Raw genomic sequence first — 17267 nt, 5'->3', positions numbered from 1 at the left:
TTTTCAAGAATCCTACCTCTTTGCCTACTACCTCTTTTCATTCCAGCTGCTTTGCTCTGCTACCAGCTCTGCTAACTTTTTTTTTTTTTTTTTTTTTACCCCATTGAGACTGCCTATGCAACACCTACCACTTACTGTCTGTTTAGCCCCTGCTCCTTGTCTACCTGAGATTTCATGGTCTACCATGATAATCATTCTCTTGAAAATACCCTCAATTCCTTGCCTTCTCTTCCTCTGCCATACTCACCTGGCAGATTCTCAACTCAAGTTGCTGGAGAAAACTATTCAGCTGGGGTGACTGGTTTCACTGTAAGTGTTCATGATAGAAAATTCAAATAGACAATCAACGTTGTCAAGCATCCTGCCTACTACGAAGTTTGCCTTTCCACTTGATGAAATAAATGCTTTATATGTTGTCTCCTCACATCTCTCTTATCCTATCTCTTAGCCCCTCATTCCCCATAGCTGATGAGTTGACTTCATCCTTCAATGAGGAAGTAAAAGCCATTGGAATGAACTCTCTCATCATCCCACCAACAAATTTATAAACTTGTCAACATCAGTTTCCCTCTCCTTTTCCGTCCTGTGTAGTGGATGAAATCTTCTGCCTTTCAAAGTCCTGTTCTCCCTGTTGCTCGGGGTCCAGTCATCTTCTTGCCAATTGAATTCAGTGGGGCCTTTTCTCTCTTAACTCATTTGAGCTTTGAGGGTCATTTGACACAGAGGACTGCCCTCCTTTTCTTTTGGAATACTCTCTTCTTTCAGCTTTTTGGACTCCACACTCTCCTGTATTTCCCGCCACATCACTGGATGTTCCCTCTCTGTCTCCTTTATGGACTTCAACTTCCCTCATCTTACAAAGATGCAGTTCCTGCCCAGGTGATGACAACTCCTGGTTTCAAGCTTAAATGTCATTTCCTCAGAGGATTTTGAAGGGCAGACTAGATTAGGGCATCAAGTTATATGTTCTCATTACACATACTCATTGTACTTTTCTTTCATACATGTATTATGTATGACAAATTACTGTGTGTGTAATTTTTTGTTCAGTGTATCCTTTTCTGCATTGTCTGTACTGCCCACCATATGTCCTACATGCCTGTTACAGAGCCTAGGATGTAGCAGATGCATAATAAATATTAGCAGAATGAATGAATATGTAAATGACTGAAAGTGTCAAGAAATGTTAGTTCTCTTTCCCTTTCCCATCTCGGATTTAGGGAAGCATGGATACCCCAGGGTTGTGGAGTCAGTGGACACTATCATTTGTGTAGAAGAAAGGCAAATTCATGGTGTGATGGATGTTAACAGATGTTTAAAATTACTTAAGGAGCTGTTACAGACACCTCTTATAGGCAGTTGAAAATGTAGATCTGGATCTCAGTAAAGAAGTTATGGTTAAGGATATATTCAAATCATAAAAATTTACTTTTTATATCTTTTAAAATGTGTTGTAATCTCATCCGCATTTTAAAATGGAGGGAAAGGTAGGTTTAGGGGTCAAATGCCAGGATATAAAACATACGGTGCATTTGGCACAAATTAAAATTATTCAAACTCTGATCTGATTAGAAAGGGTCAGTCTTGAAAGAGTTACAATTGAAATTGTAACACAAATAGAATTGGATTTTCTTATCCCCCTTCCCCTGCTTTTTGGCAATAAATCCTGAACACAGATCTAAGGTCTTTCCCTAGGGCAAAACAAACAAACAAATTTAAAAAACCCAGATAATATCCACTCAAAAATAGTAGTCTTCCAAAGTCATGGTATATGAAAAGTTATGGGGGTTTTAGAATCTGGTGAAGTATAGTCTTACAGCTCTGGATGAGACCACAAAGCATTTCATTTCAGATGAAGGCCAGGGCTAGTTACAAAGTTGTATGACACTTAAGCTTGACCTCAAACAAGCTTGCATTAAATGGTGAAGGTCCAATGAGTATCATATTTCATAACTGTATAAGGTACTTAGAATTCCTTAGATCTTATAAAACCATATTAAAAATGCTGTTATCCTTATGTGTTTTCAATAAATGAGCCTATTTTTATGAACAAAACTGAATAGAGAAGGATGTGTTTCTTTCCCCCTCTGGACTAGGTTTATAAGAACTGTTGAAACAGGCTTTGTAGGGTACCATATATCTCCAGGGTTGCAGACCAAGTTCTATGAAGCTCTGGACATGGTAACTTTGTAAACTTGCATTTCTACTAGAGTGCTAAACTCATGTTTGTGCTAGGGGCTAACAAATAGTCTTCAGTTTTATTAGCAGAGAAGTAGGAGATGACTGATTCTAGGAGAGTGCCTAGAATAATCTAGAAAGAGGAGCGAAGGCACACCAGGAAGAACTGCTGACCACCATTTCCCGGTGATGGCCATGGTCACATGTGGGACGTAGCACTGCACTCTGTCCCACAACTCAGGGTATTATATTAATTCTAGACTTTTAGGTGAATGAATTGCTCATATTAAAACTGCCCACATTTGAAGATCTCTTTCTTATTTCTCAGAATATTTTGTCAAAGCTAGTTCCTTTACCTCTTTAAATATTTTTTTCCTCAGATAAAGCACCAAGACAAACTCCAATTCCTTTATAAGCCTTTCTTTTCAACAAAGGGATACAGGAAAATCAAAGTCTAGTGGTTTTTGTGCAAAGCTCAGTAACTAACAGATTTCATTTTGCCACTATCAAAACCAAAACTTAAAAACCTTGGGTCATTGGGAAGCTGTGAGAAGATTACTAGCAATTAAGCTAGAAATGCTGGTAATGCTAGTGACCCAATAAAAAGAGTGTCAAGAAACCAGCTTTACTATTGGTAGTAAAGAAAAAGAAACTGTTACAATCTGATTTAGGGTGGCAGGCACAAAAAATGTAATAAATAATGCATGCACTGTATCCCTCTCTGATTCTTTGCAGTTTTCCAATTAGGCTTCTGGGGACATAGATGTAGGCATGTGTAAACATAATTCAGATGAGGATAATGCTTCAGATCTATTGATCTAAGATACATTTTTCATGAATAACTTCAGATATGAATATATTGGGGTTGAATAAGCATAAATAAGTTAAAGGAAGTTCCTCTATATTTGAGTCTTGTAGATATAAAACTCAACTTCTCCTTGTTATGCTGTTATTTTTATTGAACTACTGATGATTTGAAGTAGACAAATATTTGCAAGAGCTAGAGATTGGGGCATAGAAAGGGATATATAGATAGATACAGATATAGATAGTATGGCACTGCCACCTGTGAGACCACAGGAGTAGTAAGTGCATTGCATATAAGTAAAATTTAGTCTCAAGAATATAATTGCTTAGCTCTAGTTATGTGTATGTAGTTGTATACATACCTATGTAAATACCTACTTGAAATCTTCCTAAATCATTGTATAACATAATTTTTAAAGAACTCTCTGCCTGGAAAGTTTTATGTAGTCCATTTGTTTTTGCTTCAAGCAAAATTATATGGATAATAACATCAAATCAGACTCAATTCAGTGATACTTGCCATATTTTTTTTGGCAAAGAATTTATTACAGTTTGTGCAAATTTCTGAAAAAATTAAATGTGTAATTTACCTACATGCATTATTTTTGATCAGTATGTATTTTTAAATAGAAAAACCACAAATCCATATCTATATATGGATGAGGATAATTTGTAAATCAAAGACTACAGCATTTATTTCTTTACAAATATTCTCATCTCAAGAATATCTCTCTTAAAGTTATAACATTTTAGTACAAAATAAAACAGCTATACAAGACAGCAAGAACTAAATAACTTTACATTTTCTTTTCAATGAGAGTCCAAATGTTTTGCTGATAAGAAAAGTTAATTTTGGAGTAGTCATCTTCAAAATAGAAACAAGCACTGATATTAGCCATTATTTATTGGGTTGAGATCTTTACTCCACAGAAATTTGTGTATTAAAAATTACCTGTAGAACAAGGGAAAGTGCTGTGTGTAGCATTGAGAAACTCTCCCTTCTCTCATGGGCAAGAATAACAGTTGCTGCTACTACCTATCTTTGATAGAAATGCTTATTTCTAGAACTTAAAGCTTCTAGGAAGGGAGCTACTCTATCTTGGACTGCTATTTTAAAGCATATTATCTATAAGTTCAACTGGAAATAAAATTTATTTTGATTAGAAAACACAATGTCAAGTGGTCAACAAAAGCTTCTACCTTTTATTGGTCACCAGGCTGACACAAAGCACTTTTTTTTTTTTTTTTTTTTTTTTAGAATCTCGCTCTGTTGCCTGGGCTAGAGTGCGGTGGCGTCAGCCTAGCTCACAGCAACCTCAAACTCCTGGGCTCAAGCGATCCTATTGCCTCAGCCTCCCAAGTAGCTGGGACTACAGGCATGCGCCACCATGCCCGGCACAAAGCACTTTTTAAACACATTTTTTGTTAAGTTTCCTTTCTCTGATTCTTGTGTTCTCTTTTCCTTTTTCTGTGTCAAAATAGAAGAAACAAATACTGTTTAATTTTTAATAAAGCTTTCTCAGGGGTACTATTTTAAAGAAATCTTTACATATAATAAAGTATTTTCTAAGGTAATTGTGTATTTTCTATTTTTATATTGACTTTAATTACTGACAATTTACCATGCTTATACTGTATATTTTTTTAGCTAAGTAATCTTGGCAATGTAGCTCTTCTATAAAAGATATAATAATCTACTCTCCAAGATGTTAAATGATCTGTAAATGAAACATTTTGAGATAATTAGAACTTTTATTACATACATCTATATTACATAAAATATGCATTCTGGATGCTATTCACCAGATATTTTTTTAAAACATGGAATTTCTCTTTTCGAAAATATCTACATAGTAATGTCCTCCAACAAGCATAAAAATACCACTAAGTTTAATGGCAGCTATGGTACCTATAAGAAGGGGCTCACTGCTCTTCTGCTTAAGAACTTCATGAAGTTCACTGGGTTGTAATAACACCCACTTATCTCCTTGAGTTGCTTTCAAATCCAGTAGCTAATGTCTGGGGCAGTGCCGTGTAATCTGTAAAAAGCATGTGAACGTTAGGCGGTACTCCACAGGGGTGAACCAGCTACCTGAGCATAGGCAGAAAGTCGCCTCTCGGCAGGCCGTAGGCATTCATTCTGCTGCCATCAGCACTAAACATGCCTCTTTCAGGATGCAGGGCTCATGCTCTTCTCGGGCATGTGGTGAACAGTGTCTCCTCAGGATTTGGGTGGGTTGTTCAAGAGAGGGAACTTATGAGCATAGTGACATTGAATAAGAGGCTGTGTAGATAGAATAAACGTTAATGTTGTTCCAGGAGAAAGAGATCAGATGTGTAGAATTGCCAAGGGCCTTCTCACCACCCAATTCAGAGCTAGTCTTAGCTAAAAATGAGAGTACACAAAAGAAAGCTAATATTGGAAAATTGCTTATAATTAAAATGTATTTTTCAGAACGCTGTAAATGTAAGCCTATTAGAGCTACACAGAAGATCTATTTCCGGAACAATTACAACTATGGTAAGAATAACGTTGTGGTTAATTTATAAACTGCTGTCTTAAGAAATGGGTGTGTATGTGTGCGTGTGCATGTGTAAATGAATAGAGCAGTTTAAGAATAAGGTTTAAAAATAAATAGAGAAGGACAACTTTTAAGAGCATAGTCCCTCTTCCTCAACCAATTAAAGTGTCTCACATGGGTAAAATGCTTAACAAATGGTTGATTTTGATGCATATCAGGCAGGAGTATTGGCATCTTAGAGCCATGCCCCTAAGTACACAGAGACAAGATTCAAAAGTGATGGGACTCTTCTCTATCTGGAAGACTGAGGAGGATTGGAGCTCAAATGTTTGAAGCTGCGTGGGCCATCAGTTGTGCTTCCTCAGGGTGAACAGAAGAGCTCTTTGATGCATAAGGAATGGTTAAAAGAATCACACTTGGTTTCTTCAGTCAGACTATCCCACGGAAAACATCGACAGCGTTGGAAAGTAACACTTACAGAAGTTGTTGTTATTCAGTTAAAGAAGTGTTTTGTTATGTAGTTTGACCTAAAAATCTGACATTCTGGTAAACTAAATATTCATGAAAGAGCTACCAATCTGAATGTAGCTGATAAATTTAATTAAAGGATGAAAATACCTACTGTTTTTGTGCCAAGAACTGTGCTAAGTGGTTTTCATACGCTATCTAATTTTCTCAAGCGCCCCGTGAGATGTATTATCCTGATTTTATCAATGATTATTGAACCTAAGTTGTCCCCCCTTTGATTGTTCATCATGTACTTTTGAGTATTGGTGTGTATGATTTATGTATACAGAGTCATTATATTTAGAAGGGGCAGTTAATAGAGCTTTCCAGTTAATAAATAAGGGACTAAGCCTATGGAATATAGTAAATCAACATGTTTAATTAGTATCAGTTTTTATATTGCAACGGTTGGTGCTGTTATTTTTGTTAAAAGTTAAAATGTAAATCATGGAAAGAGAAGATTTTAGAGAAGTTAGTTGAATGAATATTATAAAAATGGGATATGGATCATGATTAGATTCTTTTTTTTTTTTTTTTTTTTTTTTGAGACAGAGTCTCGCTTTGTTGCCCGGGCTAGAGTGAGTGCCGTGGCATCAGTCTAGCTCACAGCAACCTCAAACTCCTGGGCTCAAGCGATCCTTCTGCCTCAGTCTCCTGAGTAGCTGGGACTACAGGCATGTGCCACCATGCCCGGCTAATTTTTTGTATATATTTTTAGTTGTCCAATTAATTTCTTTCTAATTTTAGTAGAGACAGGGTCTCGCTCTTGCTCAGGCTGGTTTCGAACTCCTGAGCTCAAACAATCCACCCTCCTCGGCCTCCCAGAGTGCTAGGATTACAGGCGTGAGCCACCGCGCCCGGCCCATGATTAGATTCTGAGTCTAATAATTTCTTTTTCCTAGCCATGTAATAACTAGGTTGCACCACAGTTTGAGGACTGTTATTTGTTTGGGACTTATTTACATCTTCTTTGGGGAAGGCAGGCACTCAAATGGTTAATTAGAAGGAAAAACTCTGAAAAGCAAATAAATATATTTTTATTTCAAAAATACGTTCATTTTTATCTTATATATCTGCATGTGTCTGTTAAAACAAAGAGGAGGCGGGAGCAATTGGTGATTCAGAAAAAACCTCTGCTTCATTCAGATTAATTCAGTTAAAAACTCTTGAGCTTTAACAAATTACTTACATAAAAAAGTAGGTCTTGTACAGAGATATTTATTTTGGAGTGGGTACATGTACTAAAAATTTCTAATGAAAATAATAGACACTGGGTAAATAAATCATTAGTTTGAGAACATTTGCACAGTTCACTAATCTCTGATAGTTGATGGATGCTATGAAGCACATTTGCTTAAGCCAGGACACAAAAAAATGTCTGCTAGCTGGGGGTTGAGAATTTATTATCTGGCTCTCCCAAGTGACATTTCAAAAAGGGCAATCTTATCTTCTGTTAAAACACAGGATAGAGAGAACATAAATAGAAAGAGACTCCACTTGCAAATCAAACCAAGCAGGGATAGCTGAGCAGTTATATTTTACTTGCTACAAGTTTTCATACTTGAGGCAACTGATTCTCTGAAGACTGAAATACCTGTGAAGCAAAAATAATGTTTTGTCTTAGAGTTTTTAGAATTCATTAGCAACTTAATGTCTGTCATATGAATGTTGCAGTGGTAGAATATTATCAAGTTTCTGTGATGAAGTTGGAGCGTTAGTGGGGGAATAGTTTATTAGCTGGCTTTATGTTTTCATGGATTGTTTTTTTCCAATCCTTTGTAGTCCAAAATCCCTAAACTATGTGGGAAGGCACTCAGATAAAAGTGGTTTACAGATATGTACCTAAGAAGCTTGCAAAAAGTGGATTCATTTGGATAAATTGTGTTTTCCTCTAAATAATGTCCATGGATATTGAACTTGAGCAATGAGAGGACCTACACAGGAAAATGCCATTGTCTTTTTACTAATTGACATTTTTACTTCTTTCTTGGCATTTTAAAGCTTCTCATTTGCCAGAAGTAGGAATCTAAAGAATTTGGCTCTCCCAAAGGAGAGAGATACAGAAAAGAAGAAGAATTGTACTTTTCTGAATTCTGAGTCAAATACTTTGACTTTGCAACTGAAGGGAATTTGTCATTATATTGTAAAGTAAAGCTGCCCCTTGTGAGATAAATTAGGTGCCAGTATATGCATTGAGAGAAGTAGATTAATGCAATTGACATGTTAACATATTCCATAGCACGTGAGGAGAAGAAATGTTGGAGTGTCTGACTTCAAAACAAAATGGAGGAAAGAAGGTCTAGTGGTGACAATTTTTATTCAAGAAGAAAATGTAGTATACCTAAAGAAGAGTATAAAAGATAATCTATACTGACACAAAGTAAGAAAGGGACTAATGTCTGAACAGCACGCTAAAATGAGGAAGGTGAAAAGATCACAGAATAAGCTTGGGAACAATATTGAACAGGACAACTTTATAACACTAAAGAGACCTGCCAACTCAAGAAAATACATTAATCTGGTAGAAAAATGCAGACAAGGAAACAAAGCATATGTGAGTACTAGGTCTTTACATATAGCAAAATTAACATAGGTTAAATTCCTGTTGGCCAATTGGAGCTGCACACATACATATACACACATCTGAGATGATATTCTGGAAGATAATTATATCAGATTATTCACTCATCTTTTGGTTATCTAAATAGATTTCTCAAAATTAAACACAGGAACACACATGCATATATACACACAAACATATGTACACAAAAATTGGAAAAGGGATCAGGGCTGAACATTAAGGGGGCAAGTGTGTTGTTTAGTATGTCACTCACTACAGTCTAAGGCAAAATGGCTGGTTGACTTTCCTCTTCATTCATTGAGCATCAGGTGAATAAGAATTGACTAGAAAAAAACCAACTTTGTCTTTTTTGAATGGAGCACCTCTTATGTGTCATATTGCTATATCAGCTTTACTGTCTTTTATCCCAGTCATCCGGGCTAGAGTTAAAGAGGTAAAGACCAAGTGTCATGATGTGACTGCAGTAGTGGAAGTGAAAGAGATTCTGAAGGCTTCTCTGGTGAACATTCCACGGGATACCGTCAACCTCTACACCAGCTCAGGCTGCCTGTGCCCTCCACTTAATGTTAATGAGGAATATATCATCATGGGCTATGAAGATGAGGAACGTTCCAGGTAATTCTCTCCTTAAGGATTCAGAATAATTTCTTTGCCTGCCTTACATTCATCGTATTTCTTTCTAGAGATCTTACTCTTATGTTTCTTTGGGCTCTGTCTGTCTTGGGGATTACAGATAGGTTTTAGTTGGGTCCCCTGATTTCATATACTGGATAGGAAAGTGTATGTGTGCATTGTTCTGGGCAGAGGGACCATAACTTCATTTGTTTCCTAAAGGGGTCTATTAATCACAAATAGTTAAGAATTATGGGTCTAAAACTTGGCTGTCCTATTCTAGAATAAACATGTAAGTGTTTCTGGGCAATGATTCCATGTACTTTTCAGGATAGGTTTAAATTTTTCAAAAATGGTTGCTTCTTTTAAAAATGCAGATTACTCTTGGTGGAAGGCTCTATAGCAGAGAAATGGAAGGATCGACTTGGTAAAAAAGTTAAGGTAAGCCTCTATTTTATGTTCAAAGCAATACACAAAAAATGAAAGTAGAAAACCAGCTATCTGTCATTAAATGAAATAAGTTGCCTTCAACCACATGAGAAATACTAAAACCTAATATACGTATATTTAGATACATAAAACTCAGCTGATTCTGTCTTCAATATCTATTTCATTTAAGGAATGAGTTCCCTGTACGTGTATCAGAGAGCTAACTGTAGTTCTCTAACTTCTTATAACAAGGAGTCTAGCTGTGGTTAGTGCATCCTGGTAGTGTCACTCTCCTTTATCATTAGGGCTCCAGGCTCTTTCGACCTTATTGCTCTGCTGTTTTTAAGGGTGTTACTTCCATATATTCATGTTCACCTGGTGGTCACAAGGTGGCTGCTCCTTCTCCAGCATCACATCTACATTTGGGGAATTAAAAAAGGGGGGCTGAAAGGGATTTATAAGAGCCTCATCCAGCAACTTTTACTTAGGACTTCTGGTCAGGACTGCGTATCATGTCCTCCTTAGGTGCAAAAGAGGCTGGGCTAGGAAATGTAAATTTTTAACTGGGCATATGGCTTCCTTGAACAAATTGCAGTTTGTGAGAGGGAGAGAATAAATGATAGCAAAATACCAATGTTGTCCAATGTATAGACACCAATTCCTTTGCACACAGCGCAGCAGCGTTCATCTGTAGGTATGTAAGATCTGACCAAATTAGGTCCTTAGAGCAGTAATATTGCTTTATTTTTAAGCCAATGACTCTTAGATTCTGAAACTGATACATTAAAAAAAAATCACACAGTAAATTACTTTATTATACAAGGTTTCATTTCTTCTCACTGCACTAAGCAAATCTGCTTCAAAGAAAAGAATGCAGCAGGGGGAAATGCATAGGGGGACAAAGAATCTAAAAGGATGTGGGGGGGTGGGGGGAGTGGGAACCGTACCAAACATAATACATCCTCTTCCTTCTGCGAATTTGAAGGCTTGGGAAACATTTATGGGGTAAGTTAAACACCCCCGGGCAGTTTATCTTATACATCTGGCACTTGACACAGCAGACACGTTTGGGTTTAAGTGACCTACAAAAATGTAGAGGGCATTATTTTTGTAGGGAGAAACTTCCCTCTAGAAAGTTCTTTCTCTCACCCCAGTGTATTTGTCAAAACCGAGATACATTTCAAGTTCAGCCTTGTAAGCATTCTCTATTTGCATCTCTCTTCAATTAGTCTGATGTTTATTAGAGGAAAAAAATGGTTCTTGTTCAGTATGTTGGAATCTCTTACTGTCTTTTTAATTTGGTTTTCTGCTTGTTAATGCAGAACAGGAATTTGTCCTAAATTCCTGTACCAGTTGGAAGAGCTTTCAACATCCCTGCTGCAAAGCATGTAACAAGCCTTACTGCTCCCCTTTTGGTACCAAAACAATGTCATCGTGCTGTTAACAGGACACATGGCTTGTTCGTCCTGTTTCTTAGTAAGGCAAACACATTTCCTATTGTTTTCTGCAGAGACTCACAGAGTTATTATTATTAATAATTAGTATTGTGACATTTATATTCTCAGTCTGGATTTAAACATGGTAAAGGGAAGAAATAAACCAATAACTTGAACAATTTTTAATTCATATACAGATAACTCAGGGCTAAAAGGTTTGGGTGGAAAATCCCTTTTGGCCAGAATTATTGAGGTGCTCATTTTAGTTCTCCAGTCAGTTTAAGAAGGTAAAAAAAGAGTTTTATGAAGAACATTATTTTTTTTATAAATCAGAATTGCCCTTAGCTGATTTTTTAGTTTCAGTGAATAGATGGAGAATTTTAAAAAGATCTTATTATGATGGTTTTTCCAAGCAAATGGTTGTTTACCTAAGTATCTGCTATAGCAGATTGTTTAAATCAAGATATTTGGACTACTGCCTTGAGGAGGTGAGAATCGGACTATTTTTAAAATATCAAAACAAGATTGTGGAGTGAAGTGTACTAACATGAAAAATTACTCTAAGTAATAGAAAAGTAATAATTACTATGTGCTAAGTACTTTTTCCTTTCTAAAAATTAATCTTCAGAACAGTCTTATCAGTCAATTCTATTATTAATTCCAAGTATAAGTGATGAAATGAGGTCTAATAAGTTCAAGAACCTCCACATGGTAAGTGGTGGAACTGGAATTTGAAGTTGGGCCACCCGACATTAGCTCCTTGCTACTTAAAGTGTGGTCCCTGGACCAGCAACACAGGCATCACCTGGTACCTTGTTAGTTATGAAAACACTGGGCCCCATCTCAGACCTACTGAATGAGAATCTGTGATTTTAACAAGTTCCCAAGGTGATTTCTATGTTCATTGAAGTTTGAGAAGTACACCTGTGGGCCTTATTCCCTCCACATACTTTCATAATATGACTTCCATTTATATTATGTGTAAGCATTGTTGACATTGTTAATATGAAATATTAGTAAACTTGTTTGTGGTTATTAAAAACGTTGGATATGCTTGCTTTGTAAGGCTTAGAATAAGAGCAGGACCTTGTCTGGTTTGTTTGTTGCACTCAGTAGATATTACTCGGAAAAACATTTTTGAAAAACCTCATCCACCTAAAAAAATCTCTATTGTTTTCATTGCTCAAATCCCACGGATTTTAAAAGGCTCTGTTCTTATGTGTCCTAAGAGAGAAGAATGAAAAATAGCCTTTGCTTCAAATTCTCCATGTAAATCTTCCATTTGTTGGTCACCTGTGAAGCACTAGACCTGTGTGTTTTACCTCAGGAAATACCCATAAATATAGGTAGATATTTGTATCTGTCTGTACACAGACGTGGAAATCTTAAGTTTAAGATTTGCTATGAAAGCATTACTGAATATATTATAGATGGCCAAGTTTGTGCTTTTTAAAATCAGAATTATGTTCATTATAGTGTCAGTTTTGTTGTTACCCTAGGATATGGATTTTATACTTTTGGAAAAGTAGTAAAGTGCTTTAGAGAACTGACTCTGCAGTTTTACCCAGCTCTTAGAATAACAGAAATGATGACCCTGGTGATATGTGCTTGTGACTATTTTCTGTTTTAAATTTCACAGCGCTGGGATATGAAGCTCCGTCATCTTGGACTGAGTAAAAGTGATTCTAGCATTAGCGATTCCACTCAGAGTCAGAAGTCTGGCAGGAATTCTAACCCCCGGCAAGCACGCAACTAAATCCTGAAATGCAAAAAGTAACATGAGTGAACTTCCTGTTAAGATTTGCGTTGCTGGACTAGCAAAGGAGAATTGCACTATTGCACATCATATTCTATTGTTTACTACAAAAATCATGTGGTAACTGATATTACTTCTATTTTCTCTTTTGTTTTCTGCTTTACTCTCCCATCCCCCCACCCCCTTTTTAATGGACTGGGGGCAGAACCTTAAATATATGCTTTCTGTTTCACTAATCATAGGAAAACTGTTCTTTTGCATTAATAATAAATTAAACATGTTGATACTAAGGTCTCTGCTGGAGTCCCCAGATGTTAATTTACTGTTTTGCACCCAGATAGGGAATGCAATATTGGATGCAAAGAGAGATTTCTGGTATCCACAGAAAGCTAGATATGCTGTAAAATATACTCTGTTGATCTAATTACAGGCTCATTTTCCTATGCCTCTTGGACATTCTTCTCACGCTTAGAAAGTTCTAAATGTTTATAAAGGTAAAATGGCAGTTTGAAATCAAATGCCATATAGGCAAAGCAATCAAGCACCAGGAAGCATTTATGAGGAAATGACACACAAGATGAATTATTTTTGAGATTGGCAGGAAGCAAAATAAATAGTGTTAGGAGCTGGGGAAAGAACATTTTGCCTGATTGAGAAGCGCAACTGAAACCAGTAGCCGCTGGGGTGTTCACAGTAGCATTCTTCTTTTGGCAATACATTTGATTTGTTCATGAATATATTAATCCACATTTAGGAAGAGAGTTATAACTAGACATCTGCTGTTATCACCATAGTTCTGTTCAATTTGCTTCCTTTTAAATAAACCCATTGGTGGAAGTCTTTTTTTTCCTCTTCTTTAAAAAAAAAATCAGACTTGCTGCATTGACCAGGAAAAGAAAGTTATATATGCATGTGCACCTGGGTGTTATTTTTAAAAAGACATAGCTCTATGAAATGCCAGATTACAGGACGATGAAATGTGCAAGTTTTCTTTGTGTGTGTGTGTGTGTGTGTGTGTGTGCGTGCGTGTGTGTATGTCTGTGTACTTGTGTGTGTGTGCACTCACACCCACGCTGGACTAAGTTACAGGCCTGCCACTGGCCTGCACTTTATCATTTGGATTTGTGCTGTTTAATGCTCAGTAAAAAATGTCTAATAAAAGGAATTATGGTTGTCAGGAGAGAGGTTATTTTGACTTTTGAACCAAATGCACATTTCTCATTACCAAAGCTGCAGTGAGATCCCCAGAGGACATGGTGAACAAAGGATGTTTTTACAGACGGTCCCCAGCTTACGATGGCTTGACTTACAATGGTTCAACTTAATGATTTGTTTGACTTAACGATGGGTTTATCAGGACATAACCTTATGCATTTCGACTTGCAATAGTTTCAACTTATGATGAGTTCATCTGGACATAACCCCATGGTAAATGGAGGAGCATCCGTACTTCCGGAGGGTTCCTTAGAGCCTGTGCCAGTCACTTGAGAGTCTCAATTCCCTGCAATTTACATGTGTACTATTAGTAGAACCAATTTTTTTTAGACAGAGTCCTGCTCTGTTACCCCAAATAGAGTGCAGTGGCATTATTGTAGCTCAGTGCAACCTCAGACTCATGGGCTCAAGCAACCTCGCTCTTGCTCAGGCTGGTCTGAGCTCAAGCAATCCTCACGCCTCGGCCTCCCAGAGTGCTAGGATTACAGGTGTGAGCCACCACGTCTGGACAGTACAACTAAATTTCTAAGCTATGGTGTGCTGAAAATAAAACACTTACGAAGCAAATGGGAAATGGTGCTGTGTTTCTTTCTTCCAGGATGAAATTCACTCCTGAACAAAAGTTTCCTAAAATGGTAAATAATAATTCATCTAAATTCTCTCTTTCAGAAGTGTGAAAACTGATTATACAAAATGCAGTCATTCATGTCATACACTGTTAAAATGGAGTCAGATGGCCCTGGGAAGGACACCCAGGTCCCTGTTCCAGGAACCGTTTTTGCAATCCAACAGAAAAATCACAAACACCCCTAGCTAACTTTAAGACTATGTTTTGTCTAGTAACTGCTGCCATTCACCAATCAGAACGCACCAGCTCCTGCAAGACATGAGCAGCTCCAATGAATTTACTTTCAAGACAGCTTAGGTAACCTTCCTCTTTTCCCCAGTAAAACCCCAGACTTTCCCTTAGTTCTTCGGACACACCTAAGGGGCAACCCTGGTTTGTATGTCCCGAATTGCAATTCTAATTTTTGACATCTGATTTTTGTATATTATTCCCAAATAAACCCTTGGAGATTGACCTTTATTTAAGATTGACAGAAGTAAGAGAACATTCCCACCTTCTGACTGACCCCAGCAATTTCCCCAATCCCAGAAGAAAGAGCTCCCACCTTTGCCTATGGGAGGACTGTGCAGTCTTTTCAGCTATGGTCACGTTCAGATAATTTTGCCATCTGCCCTTCGGGATATATTCTCAGATGGTTAGGGCAGGGGCATCTTTTTAGGTGTTGCTGTAGTAGCCTTAAAAAGGCAAGTTTGGGTGTCACAAGGTAGTAATGAGGTGCCACCATGGGAGGACTGCACCTCAGAATCCCCCTCCCTGGTATGTATGCCTCTAGGACTGAGCCTCCAGGACTAAGAAGTGGAAAGTAGTGCTTCTGCTTTGGCCTGTTTTTCTCCAGCCTTCTCATGTTATAACTCTGGGAAGAAGGGCAAGAATTGACTACAGGAGAGATTTAAAGGAACTGTCATCTCAGATCCACAAAATGTAATCCACTCTCCCAAAGCACAGTAAGCAATTTTAAGTGATGAAATATTTCGATGTGCAATGAAAGCCACAGATGTTTCCAGCCCCTACTGTTTTTGAGGGGTGGGGAGGGGGTATAATTAGTTTCTGTGTAGGAATTTGATAGTTTATACTTACTAGGTATACAATTATGATATTTATAAACAAAAGAGGGCCAGACTCTTAGATTCAGCAGTTTTTTACCACCCTCCATTTTAATGATCTATAATGGCAATGTTTGATCATCTATATGAGGCTTTTGATTTCTAATTTCTAATGGTATAAAGTCCATGAATAAAGTACATTTGGTTTTTCAGCTTGATAGGTACAATATCTTCATAATAAACTATGTGCAGATTTCTTTGGGGGGATGGCATGATTTTATCATGATGGTCACGTTTCTAATCAGACTGCAAAACTGTTTCTACTCTGTAGTTGTGGTAGTACAAAGATGTCTCATTAATGCTCTCTGTAGGCTTTTCTTGCAGGTACTAACTTAAAACCACTAAGAATTTAATATACACGCATCCTTGTCAGTAACCTTGAGATCTACAAAATTTAAAATTCCTTTAGAAAATTTTGTTCACCTTCAGGATGTTAATTTTTTTAGTCAAAAAATCAGATGCATGCTGAATAGAGTAGCAAAAATTAAAATAACAGTCAACTTGAATTCTCTTTTCACAGATACGTATTTTACTGTCACATCCAGTGTAATCTGATTCGGTGCCATATGTTGCACTGAGCATTGGGGGTTGGGGGTGGGACCAACCCTGTCTCTCCAACATCTGTTATGTATTAAGAAGGCAAATACAAAAGTTACAATCACTGTGAACAAGCAGCAGTACCTATTGGCTCTGCAAGAAATTATTTGCTATTACATTTCAACAAGTAAAATGACGTTAAAAAAATTTCAAGATATTTATTTAGCACTGTGAGTTTTAACATATTTTAATAGACACAAGCATTCAAGTAGATGGCAACAATGGTAAAGCAGGGATTTCTAATAGCGTGTTACTGAAATCCAGCCTATAAAACTTAAAAATGTGGTTCCCAGCTGTATTAATATTAACAAAAACAGGATAGTCATAGCTTTGATAATTATGTGTTTGAGGTAATAACGTCTAACAGTGGCTGGAACTCTATACAAAACACTTGCACATGTGTTACTTATTCCTTGAAAGTTTGAAGGTAGATGTTGTTATTCCCATCTTATAGATAAAATTGAGGATTTAGAACTTCAGAGTTATATAAGTAGCAGAGCTGGGCCTCACATCCTCTTCCCCTTATTGCCCAAGTTGTGTTTTCCACCATTGCAATTGCTGATAAAAAGTTAATGCATTCTGACATTGTGAAAACAGAAAATAGTGCCAGGCATATAGTGGCTACTAATATCAATATGATTGCTTAAACTGAGGCCTACTGACTGTATATCAGAAAGCCTATGTAATATAGTCCCGACTCTAACCCCAAACACCATCACTTCACCTCTTCAGTTGCTCTCCCCTATGAAATCAAAATTTCAGTGGAGTTATTTCCATACAGAATGGGCAGGTGAATAAAGCGGTTTTTTGGCATTAATAATTTAAAGATATGTGATTCTTAGTAGAAAAATGGTATTTTCTCCTCTAAATTTCTGTTTTCCCTTAAATTTGGAGAA

The 17267-nt window shown here is 37.0% G+C and overlaps 1 protein-coding gene across 1 annotated transcript in view; it reads left to right on the top strand.

The window, feature by feature from the left end:
* Window positions 1–13668, top strand: part of FRZB (frizzled-related protein) — a 48133-nt gene extending 34465 nt beyond the window's left edge. Inside the window, exons 3-6 of the mRNA XM_012651223.1 lie at window positions 5441–5506; window positions 9006–9210; window positions 9585–9648; window positions 12712–13668. Coding sequence (XP_012506677.1) covers window positions 5441–5506; window positions 9006–9210; window positions 9585–9648; window positions 12712–12828 — 452 coding nt within the window. The 3' untranslated portion in view covers window positions 12829–13668. The remainder of the gene's footprint in view (window positions 1–5440; window positions 5507–9005; window positions 9211–9584; window positions 9649–12711) is intronic.
* Window positions 13669–17267: the final 3599 nt, after the last annotated feature.

This window comes from Propithecus coquereli, unplaced genomic scaffold, assembly GCF_000956105.1.
Source record: "Propithecus coquereli isolate 6110/MARCELLA unplaced genomic scaffold, Pcoq_1.0 Scaffold35, whole genome shotgun sequence".
Lineage (NCBI taxonomy): Eukaryota > Metazoa > Chordata > Mammalia > Primates > Indriidae > Propithecus > Propithecus coquereli.
The sequence above is the reverse complement of the archived record's forward strand: the minus strand, read 5'-3'. Positions and strand labels throughout refer to the sequence as shown.